At 33.8% G+C, this 11959-nt stretch overlaps 1 protein-coding gene across 4 annotated transcripts in view; it reads right to left on the bottom strand.

The window, feature by feature from the left end:
* FAM13B (family with sequence similarity 13 member B) overlaps window positions 1–11959 on the bottom strand; it is a 76523-nt gene that overhangs the window by 10597 nt on the left and 53967 nt on the right. For 3 of the 4 annotated variants that reach the window (XM_088133801.1, XM_088133799.1, XM_088133798.1), the window contains 7 exons: window positions 11480–11561; window positions 11051–11277; window positions 7406–7489; window positions 5819–5914; window positions 3892–3975; window positions 1484–1656; window positions 906–1007 (listed from right to left, as the gene is read on the bottom strand). In XM_088133801.1, the coding sequence (XP_087989927.1) occupies window positions 906–1007; window positions 1484–1656; window positions 3892–3975; window positions 5819–5914; window positions 7406–7489; window positions 11051–11277; window positions 11480–11561 (848 nt within the window). The remainder of the gene's footprint in view (window positions 1–905; window positions 1008–1483; window positions 1657–3891; window positions 3976–5818; window positions 5915–7405; window positions 7490–11050; window positions 11278–11479; window positions 11562–11959) is intronic. The other variant, XM_088133800.1, reaches the window with a different exon arrangement.

The following is an 11959-nucleotide window of genomic DNA, read 5'->3' on the forward strand; positions in this document are numbered from 1 at the left end:
TAGATTTGGAAAACTATTTTTGCTTTTGTTATATTTCACCTTGGCTAATGCAACATACTCAAAGTGAGTCCACCTTTAAAAGTGTCCAGAGATTGCAACTACTGCAAAATGCAGCAACTTAGACTACTAAACTATATGACATCTGGATTGCAAGGTCTACACTGGTTTGCAGAATGCTTACAACCACAATTACATGTATTGGCATTAACGTTTGCCAAAATGATTTAGAATCTGATTATATGAGTGACTGCCTCTCTCATTATGTTAAGATCTGTTAAGATCTGTAGGACAAGCTATTCTGAAGATGGCTGTGTTGCCAGAAGTTGTTTCTTTGGCACATGGGAGAGGGACTTCCATTATTACTCCCAATTCATGGACTGCATTTTGGGGGGAGCTGCACATAGCCATCATTTTAAACCCCTTTACAAGAGCAGCCAAGATGCTTTTTCTTTTTTCCAAAAGCCTTTTAACTGTTACTTACATTTACATTAGTTTAATGTATGTTTTTAATTTTTTTTTTACAGTGTGCATTTTATTCTTGTCAGTTTGATTGCTCTGGTTTATAGAAGACAAGTTAGAAATCCAATAAATTCTAATTATGTAGTCTTTGATATGATCAAAGAAACTTAACCCAGTCTCATATATAATCTGTCTCTGAAAAAATATGACATTTCTATTTCAAATGGGTACTAACATGTACTCAACATTAGATTTTGATTTTTAATTAAAATACATATAAATAAAATAATATGATTATTAATTCAATTTTAAAAAGTGTTATGTTTTAATTCTCACTAAATAGCACCCAGCAAAACTAATGCCTTCAATTAAGACAACTGTCTTTCTACTTTTGTTTTCATTAACAATGCAAATCTAGGATAATCAGTTTTATATATTAAACTGACCTCCCATTCTGCTGATAAAATCCTTCTTCAAATTCCCGTAGGGTTTTGCGCAATTTCTTTTTTTCACCTCTGGCTTTCCAAAGTTGTTCTAATAATTCAGGCCTAGAAACACATTGTAAGAAAATACTCTGGCTGATCAATACCATCATGAATGGCCCATCCACTAAAGAAGCACAACTTTAATTAGATGACTGATTCTTTTTCAGAAGTTTGTCTCATAAAGGAATTTATGTATTTCTTTAACCTATTCTCTTGCTAATAATTCAGATAAAGAAAACTAAATGTAATTACTCTGCTGAAGTGATTAAGTGATAAAGCTAGAATTACATTTCAGGAAACTTCTGACCTTCATTGAAGGGGTATGCAAAATGTTCAACAAGTTTTCTGATATCAAAACAGCCAGTGTTAGGATTAGACACTTTTCTGGACAGGTCAGAATGGCCCGTTTTGATCTTGCAGTGTAACATTTTGCACATCACTGATCTATTTCGGATCTGATCAGAATCCACAAATTATTTTATTTTAAAAATAAGCAGTAGCTACATTTGTTTAGCATTTACAATGTCATATTTACTTACATGGAAGCTGCACGGATACTAGAAAGTCGAAGCTCTCGAGTCAATTTCTCTTGACTCTCCTCAACATCAGATTCTGAGTTTTCAACAGGGCTAGTAGCAGTGGGATGTGTTTGGGCACTGGATTTTAAGACATCAGTCAATTCTGAAGACATATCACCATCTTCTTCCTCTTCCTTAAAACAATAAAAGTTTTAAGCATTCAAGTAATGAGCCATATTTTTAAAAAATACTGCTACTTCTGCAGATATAGTCATACTTATGTTTCTATGGCAACTTATGGTTCAGAATTGTGTGGGTGTTAATGTGAAGTCTATTGTTAAAAGCAACAGTACATGTATTATTGGTTCTAGCACCCTGGGAAACACAAACAATGGGAACAGCAGTGTGCAGTAAAAGAATGGGAAAAATCATTTGCTGTTGTAGTCTTTTTTTATGGTTCAGTGTTTCATGATAGTTTAGTCCAAAAGCACTATAAAGTATAACATAATTGTGGGTGTAAATAGGAACAATCTAAGAAATTATTTAAAATCTTTTTCCAAAAAATGTTTTAGTAATACTATAATGTACCTATTATAAAATTAATTTTTAGAGAATTGGTACAAATAAATATATAATTAAATACTTCAAGTATCCTGTAGGGAAAGTCATTTGTAAAGATATTAAATAATAATATTTTAATAAATAATAATTTAATATTAAAGATATTAAATAAGGGAATTCACAAAAAATAACTCCATGTTATTTCATGAGCATGAAACTGAGCAAACTCAGGGAGGCAGTGAAGGACAGGAAGGCCTGGCGCAATATGGTTCATGGGGTCATGAAGAGTCGGACACGACTTAACGACTGAACAACAACTCCATGTAAGGGAGGAATCCCTAGTACATGCATCTTTATTATACTCATAATCTAAATAACAGTAATCTTCCTTTTTAAAGATAATGAAATTGTCAAAAGGGCAAGAAATGAATATTTTTTCCCTATGCAAGACTGACACAAACTCAGGCATCTGCAGGTCTCCTACTGTTACAGACTTTATAGAAGCTATGTTATCCTAGATACATGGTCATTTATATTAACAACCCCCAAGATCAAGGTCCAGAGAGGATATTGAATCGGAGATCAATAAGATTTCATGTTACAGTACAGATAATCCCTGGGTTAAGAACACCTGGTTTAAGGATGGCCCATAGTTAAGAATGGAGCCTACTGTACCAAAAATCAAGTTAAATACACAATGATTCGAGTTAAATACAAAATGGCTCAAGTTCATTACATAATACTACTTATAAAGTATTATACAATAATGCTGTTCTGGGTACATACAAATTCGACTTAAGGACAGACCATAGGAATGGAACTTGTTCTTAAACTGGGGACTATCTGTATCTCATCCTCTGTGTAAATAACATTGGGTTAACAATCATTTTTCAGATTCTGGCCAATAATACTGGAGAAGGCCAGAGATGTCACCAAAGCAACTCTTTATATGGGACAACTTAAATATAAGCACACAGTTTTATTACTGATTTATTCATTATATTTATAGAGTGCCAAATCCCTAAGGATTCTCAGCAGTTTACACATAAGAAATAACATAAAATAAACAAAAAGTCCATAATCTTTGGTCCATAAACTAATAAAAAACATGAACAAAGTTAAATTAACCAAACCAAACTATAACTAAAGGAAGATGAGGGACAAGTTTTTTCTAAGTAGATCGAACTGGCCAGCCCAATTCCTTTGAGAGAATGCAGTACAGCAGATAAGTAGGTGCCAGGCAGCATATAGCTCTATAGGTAAGTGCCAGCATTTTAAACTGCCCAGAAGTCCACTGGCAACTAGTGCAGGGCTGGTTGTGCTCCCGCCAGTGAACATCAACTAGCACACGGGCCACTGCCCTCTGAACCAACGGCAGCTTCCGACTGCTCTTCAACCCCAGCCCCATGTAGATTGTGTTGCAGCAATCTAAGTGGATGGCGCCAAGGGCATGAGTCCCAGTGGCAAGGTCCTCCTGCTCCTTTTTTTACCTCAACTATCAATTTATATACATCCAAGTATGTCTGGTGGTGTTATTTAGATCACATATTTGTCATCTGATCTGGGGGTAGTTTGAGAACAAGTGCTTTTTTTCTGAATGTGTTAATTCTAAAGTCAAGGAATGCATTTCAAACTGAAGTATATTTTAAAATATATTTATGGCATGCATATGAATTTAACAGATATGAGGCTAAAATAGTTTTTGTAAAGAAAATTATGTATAAATGTATAATCTGGTTCCTATTTAAATGCTCTAATCCAAAAAGGGCTGGACCACACAAAGACTATTTGTCATAGTAATGACATTTTTGCTTCCTTTTTCTTTGCTAAACACTGATGCCACAGTCATCTTTGGACAGATAAAATACCTTAATTTCTTCAAAGAAATGGGCTGTTTCTCCTTCTATGATAGGTTGTAACATCTGGCTACGCCTTTTAGTTGATGGCGATCCCTGAAATATAATCAAAAGATGATAACGCTTTAAATTTCTATTTACCTAATTTTTCTGAAACATATGGAAATTCTACCTTCACTGTTTTTATTGCCAGGATAAAGTGAAAATAAAGAATATTGACTCAAACATGTGTTGTCTATACACTAATGCTCAAGAGTATGGGAAATAAAGTATAAGAGTTCAAAAGGAATTTGACTTCTTAATACAGGAAAGCAAATACAATTTAATAGATATAACAGAAATCTGGTCACTGGAATATATCAACTGAAGAATACAGTTTATTCAAAAGAACAGAAGCAACAGAAAGAAAGGATTTTAACTGTATGTTAAAATATCCACACAGCAAATGGAACTTGGCAATACCGTAGAGAGCCTCTATTTAGCTTAAAGTAATTGGAGAAATGAATAAAAGCAATACTGTAGTAAGTGCATAATATCTCCCACCCACTCAAAAAGATGCATGTAATGTTTTCCAAAAGCAATATGATAATCTTTTAAAGAGGCATGAAAGAGTAATAATGGAGGACTTTCATTATCATAACATCTATTAGGAGGCAATTTTCTGACTTGCTGACAACTTTATCCTTCAGAAGATGGAAGAAAGCAAAAGAGGAACAGCTCTCTCTCACTTAACCCTAGCCTTTTTTGTGGGATAGTGACATGTAATGCTAAAGTTCCTGATTGCAAGGTCAATTAAAATGAAGTGTAGTTGAACAAATATCTTAGACCTTTAAAAACTGGATTTTAGTAAGCTCAGAGCAATGATAAGTGAAATTCCATAGCAACAGAAAGTAATAAAATGGAGCTTGTGATAGGTGGGAGTTACTTAAAAACGATACTAAAAGCATAACTGCAAGCAATGCCAATGAGGAAAAGGCAATGTAAGTGCAAAAGACATTAAATAAAGATGAAACAAAGAGGAGTAGAACAGACAGATGATCAAAGAAGAAAACATAAAGGTAACATGGAACTACAGAGATTGTGTCATGAACCATAAAGCTCAGATTGAGGATGGCAAAGGTAAGGTTGGTAGTAACAACAACAAAAAAGGCTTCTCTAGTTACGTGCAAAGTAAAAAAGGATCAGCATGGTAGCTACTCAGTGGACGACAAAACGTGAACAGCTATTTAAGGCCTGTCTGGGATCAGTCTTCTCCAGCAAGAGCTATGTATTCCACTAGACAACTCAGAAACGCAGGATTTGGGATTTGAAACATGTTTGAGTTTAAATCTCTTGGGCCATATTCATTGCATCTGGGTGCTAAATGAACCAATTCTCTGGGAAAATCTTTATGAATTGTCTTTGAGAGATACTGGAGAATAGGTGACAGATCTTCGAATTTAGGGGAGTATGTGCCATAACGGCGAGAGATAGCACATTACCCCTTAATCTTCAAAGATATGCTGAGTATGGAAGTTAGAGTTGATGGCCTAAATGGCTACTTCATGGTACCTTACATGGTATTAATGTTCTAAGCATTCCAAATATATTGAAGTCATCATACCAGTTTACCAGAGAAAACATCTTCGCTTCCAAATATCAAATATCAAAGCCACTTGAAAGTATAATCAAACATTTGTTGATGAATGGAAGCAACAGTGAAATATGATCTTAACATTTACCAAATATGATCTAAGACAAATAAATTGAAGGTTGGAGTTAATTTAGAGATTAGTTATCCACAACCAATGACCAAGTAAAATTAAGAATCAAGATTTCAGAATTAGAAATATTATAGTCATTATGAAGTAGATTAGAACAAAAAAATCAGTGCAAAACAAGTTACTGGGGCAAGTCAACTCCAAACAGAAAATGTACAAAAAACAGATTCTATACTCACAAGAATGGGAGTAATACTTGCTCGGGTTAACATTTGTTTCACAAGCCGGTATCTGTCATAGAGGGGTTTAACTATATGTCTGTCTTCTCTGGAAACCTGAATGAAAAAAGAAATCGAACACAAAATGAAAAAAAAATGGACTTACCTTAATACTGAGTATTATAACAATGGCAAAACTAAATCATACAGAATAAAACAGGGTACAAACTGGGCTTGAAAGGAAAAACAGCAGGCGTAAAGTGGAAAATAAAAGCCACAGGGATAAGAAGGGCAAGGTGACTTATTTACTAAAAATGAAAAGCTAACTGCTCAATCCTTACCTATGAGTGGTCCTTGCAAGACAAAATCTGTCATGTGTAGTTGCATTATCAGAAAGTAGTCACCTATCAGGTGCCTATCTAATGCAGTAGTAAGCAACTGGCACTTCCAATGCCCATGCACTTCTTTTGCAGTACCAGTTTGTCTCCAGACTGTTCCATCAAAATTAGGTAGCAAAAATCCTTGTTTCCGGCAGCATGCATTCTTTGCTACAACAACATTCTCAAGTCCTGCCCCCCCTCACATGTTAGCTGATGACACTTTTAAAGAGAAAGGACATTTCTCAAGCATTTTAGGCAAAATCATTAATCTTAGTAAAAATAAGTGGAGAACTTTCATTCTTCCATAAAAAATATAAAAATAGTCAAAGCATATTGCTAATGAATGTTGCTTCTGCTGAAAAGAATGTATTTATTAATTCATACTTACCTCTAACTATTTCTCCAGGAAAGCAAGACAGTAAATCTCCCCTCATTTTTTCTATACATAATAATTATCAGAGCTGTTAACTGACCTCTATTACCAAGCAAGCTTTATTATAATTCTGAATTGCTTTATAAAGAAATGTACAGGAGCCTAAGTAATTCCATTATTAATTCCACCATTTTCTAGATAGAATGTAGAGATACTTTCAAAAAGAAATTATTTTAAAACTCAGTTTTAGAAAAAACCCATTACATGCAGTGTTATTTAGGTGTTGTATAGCTGATGCAGTCTGGGTGATGCAAATCAGGTATAGGTAGACTTCGCTTAATGATTACCCTGTTTAGCAACCATTTGAAGTTACAACGGTGCTGAAAAAGTAACTTTACGACCAGTCCTCCCATTTACGACTGTTACAGTGTCTCTGTGGTCATGTGATCAACATTCAGGCACTATGCAACTGGCAGGCATTTACAACCATTGCAGCGTCCTACAATCACGATTGCCATTTGTACTCTTCACAACCAGCTTCCTCCAAGCAGAATCAATGGAGAAGCCAGCAGTAATCGTGATGTCTCGCTTGACAACTGAATGGGAAGTGACACTGTAAGTCTGTCATGGTCATGTGCGTTTTTGCTTGGCAGTTTAATTATCAGAATTCTATTGCTAAGCTGTTTGAAGCATTCAATCCTATTTATTCTTTGGTCTCCAACACAGTAATTCCTTCGGTCTACAAGCTATTTGAAGAAACATTTGGGGCAAGTGTTCAGTGATTCTGCATGATGATGTCAACAGTATTTTAAATAATGTTAGAAAGGCGGGGGGGGGGGAAGTATGAAATATTACCGGACGTCCATGCTGACTTTCATAGTACAGGAGACTTTTTTGGAGTGATGTTTTTTCTTCTGCCAAATGGTCTTTTGTCATTTTCTATAATGAGAGAAATGAAAGTGTCTTATCCTATATCCATTTTTGTTTTTATACTTGCTTGTGGAGCTAAAATAATAAAAATGAAATGGCTGCACTGAATAAGAGATTACCACTGAAAATATTTATAACAGTTTTTCTTCCCATCTGAACTTCTTGAAGCAATGTAGAAAAGTTTCCCAACAGGAGGAAAAAAGGCAATGCAAAACATTACAGTATTTAAAACAATCTGAAATATTAAAATCCATTTAGAGGCTTTAAAAACTCTCTCAAAACACTAACATTCTTGACATGAAAATGTCTACACATCATTAGGGATAATGCTAGGGATTCCAAACTCAGTATGCTAGTACAGAAAAGACCCTGATGCTATGTACCCATCAACCTAGCCTAAGTAAAAGTGACAAGAAAGCTCAAGGCTTTTCAGTTCTTCTGGCTCCACGCTTCTTCTGGCTTCAGAGTTCAAAACAATTTTAAGGTATCTTCAGGATAAATTGAAACCAGTGCAACTGGTTTATACTCTCTAGACTGCACAACCAATAATACAGCTACCTCATTTTGTCATAGCTGAACTTCCCCATTTTTTAAAGAGATCTACAAGCTGTATAAAATTGAGTGAGAATTTTCAAAGTAACATTAGATTAGTACAGCATATAAAGGTGATCTGATATACTTTAACACTTTAAAACCATTGTCAAAATTAAATCAATAATCAATAGATATATAAGGTTTATTAATATTTAGCACAAAAATAGCTGGCAAGCAATTTTATGGTGAAACATCCAGAGTAGTTGAGTCTGGGGACATTTCCACCAAGTTTGACAAAATGATCCAACCTGATTACTGCAGTTCCAGCAGTTTTTTTAAAATTTGAATGATCTATTATGGCAACCAAGACTGGGGTAATGTATCAATGAAAAAACATCTTGTACCAATTTTTCCATTGATGCACATCATTTGGCCTGTAAAGTCTGCATTCATTTAATCATATAATCTTTGGCTTGTTTATTTTTATATCATTTTTCAGTAACTACTTATAAATAGGCCTCAGCAGGTGTTAAATTTTACATAACAAGCTTTTCCAAAGTTGGTCATCTACCCTGTTTTTGTAATTCCTTTGAACTATACCACTTATTTCGAGATAGTGTAACGAAGAGTATTTCTGATGATTCCAAGGAAAGAGTCTCAAAACAGTTAATATTGGCTTATAGGTTAAATCTTGCATTCTATACAAATTATTATCTCTCCACTGATCAAATTTTATGTACATTCGCTTTCATAAAAATAAGTATTCACTATTGAAGCAAGGGGCAATAAATCTGGACTTACTCTTCTATAATTATCCCATACTGGTAGGACATTATTTTTAATCAAGTAATCCCTGATAGTCTGGACACTTCTGTTTGTATCCGACCAAAGACACTTATGCAAGCCTTCTGGGAGTCCTGCTCTTTCAACAGAGGTAGCCTAGTTGTGGGATGATATAATCCAATCTGTAATCCAAGTCAAACAACTGGTTTGTTAATATAATCTAAGATTTGATAAGCCAAGTCATCTTATTTTGTCATGTCTTGCAAAATTCTAGGTTTATTCCTGTCTTTTGTTTGCCCAGATGTAATTAGTTATCTGTCTTTGTCACTCTTTCAACTCTGAAATAATTTGATACTTGATAAACTATTGTTTTATTGTTGATATTCTTCCTAACCAGAACAAATATAATTATTTTCCTCTTAAGAAAGCTGCTGCAAATGTTGCTTATCCACTTCAGATAATTTTCATATTCATAATTTTCATGTTCCATGACTTGTTCTTGTTATATCCTGATATTCTGATACTGAACCCATATTGTATATGTTCAATTGTTGATTCTAAAGAGTTCTTTAGATGAGTAACTGTGAGTACATCTCTAATTTTAGTTACATAATTTTAGTTTATGTTCTTGATTTGTCACTTTGATTCCTGAAATTTTATTCTCTTGCCATATCCAGGTTTTTTAAGATTAACTTTACATGAGAGCAGGTTATTCTGAAACAGAAAAAATTAGAGCATGGATCACTGTAGCCAAGTCAATTGTCATCAGCTGAAACTGGACAAAAGTTAGCAATGCAAAATCTCAGAAAATTTTGAAGTCATTTATTGGGGGAGTCTTTAACAAACAATGTTGAAAAAATTGGAAAAATATGAATACGTTTTATAGATATGAGTCACTTGGTGTGCTCAAAAATGTATGTTTGATTTATAAAATTGAAAAGTTTATTTTATTCAGGCAGTAATTATAAATCCATTGATTGAATTCTCTTTAGAATGTTTTTAATGTTTACCTGCATTTCATGTACCTTCTCTACAACAATTTCTCACTTTTGATCTGAAACTGTAAGGGGTTTTACACAAACTCTTCTTCACAATTTTTAAAAATCATTTAAAAATATCTAAACATTTTTCTTAACCATTTTATGCATCATTTTATTAAGAAAATATTAAGAAGTGTTTTATTATTTCATTATTCATTATTATTTCGTTGCCCAGAGTCCACTGGAGTTTGGTGGCCAATACATTTAAACAAATAAATAAATTTTATGAGTATTTTGTTTGTTTTTGTTTTCTTGATTTTGAATGGAGAGGAAAAAGAGCTGGATTTTCCCCAATTTGTTTGCACTTTCACATTTCTAACAAAGGCATTCCTGGTCATAACAGTTGATTGATGCTCTTGATGCAATGCTAGATATAGAACAGGTTGTGTAAAAACTGCATATTGGCTTGTCAGCTGACAATGCATCTTGTCTGGATTGACTTTCAGTTTATTTGTCATAGTTCTTTACTGGGCAGACAACAGTTAAGGATAATCTTTTTGCTGCTGCTACAAAGTTCTAAAATGTGGTACGTGCATGTGTGTATGTCTGATGTGTGGAACCGGATTTGCCCTAATTGCTTCTCCACCTTTACTCATATATCTAAGCCCTAAATGCCACTGTTTTTCAAGAAGTCATTATACAAATAAAAAATGTGCCTGATTATGCCACCTATCTATGTTACCTTTCCAAATCACAGACCAAAGGTTTCAGAGTAATCCAGACCATTCAAGAATCCTTTTCTACTCCTATCTTTAAGGACAGTCCAGTTTAATAATCTCCTATTCTTGCAGTGATTTTGAACAACTCTATCTAATTATATAATTAATCTTGCTAGCCCTAACCTTTGTTAGCTACACACAGATCATGGCTATGCCCTACCACATATGTAAGGTAAGACATTGAGAAAGATCTGCATATTGTCCCTAAAATGTCAAAGCATTCAGGGAATTGCTTCTGCATGAGGCTTCCTCCTCCAAATCACTATTAGGTTAATATTTGTCTCCAACATTAAAGAAAACAAACTCCCTTTCTTGTGCAGAGCCCTATACGTGGAACAGAGATTATGCATACCTTTACCTATCAAATTAATATGTCATGGGTCAGTACTATAAGTCACTTACTGAATGATGTATTAGGAAATTCAAAAAGATAATGAACTTGACAACTGCATTTGCATTTTCTTTTCTGGTGCAGCAGCATGGACAATGCTTACCTTTACATCTTCTGGCAAGCATCTTTCAATTCGTTTTTCTTTCAGTTTTTTTAAAATTAGTTCAACAGTGACTTCTTTTGTAGGCTTCTTCTCTTTCTGAGCAACCCGCAGATCATCTTCATTGTCTTCATCTTCATGGTCCAGAGATGAACCAAAGCTTTTTGGAAGAGTGTTACTTCGTGGACGTGCTTGAGGTATCAATTCATCTGAGCTTTTGTGCTTTGCATCTATATTGAAGGGAAAAAAAATGAAACCCAAGCTCACTTTGTAACTGTTACTTCTAAACTGCCTAATAAAAATAGGGATTTTTATTCAGATATAACATTGTTTTAGAAAGTAGAATGAAATAATAATGAACTGTTTACCTAATGAAAACTATCATTAGTTAAGCTGCAGATGTGTTTTAAAAGATTTGTGTGAATAACTTACCTTTTATTTGCTTTTTTAATTTGGTAAGCTCTGTCATCCATTTTAAAACCTTTGGATTTGCTGCAATATCAGAATATGAAGGCTGCAAGGAGATGGGTAAAATATTAGTATATTCTAAGAATATACAGCACTCAGATAGAAGTTCTATAAGGTAGGTTGGTATATTAGGGAAAACAAAATCTCCAAGTTCCTCATTCAGCAATAGAGACAAAAACTGCCTCTTTACTTTTCATTTAGTTTTTCTAGCCAACACCTCAGGAAGAAGGAATTTCCATAGTTTTCAACACTCTAAAATGATTTTCTGAAATGTATAAGAGTAATTATGCACATATTTGTAGAAGATATTATAACACCTGCTCTTTGCCTACTATTTGTTATTTTTTAGTTTTGTGCCTTTTATAATGTTAAAGAAAATAATAATAATAATAATAATAATAATAATAATAATAATAATAATAATTTGTATATATTATTTTTAGC

This window comes from Python bivittatus, unplaced genomic scaffold, assembly GCF_059951505.1.
Source record: "Python bivittatus isolate LINGU-HERP-01145 unplaced genomic scaffold, Pbiv_v1 ctg000080_np1212, whole genome shotgun sequence".
Classification (NCBI taxonomy): Eukaryota; Metazoa; Chordata; class Lepidosauria; order Squamata; family Pythonidae; genus Python; species Python bivittatus.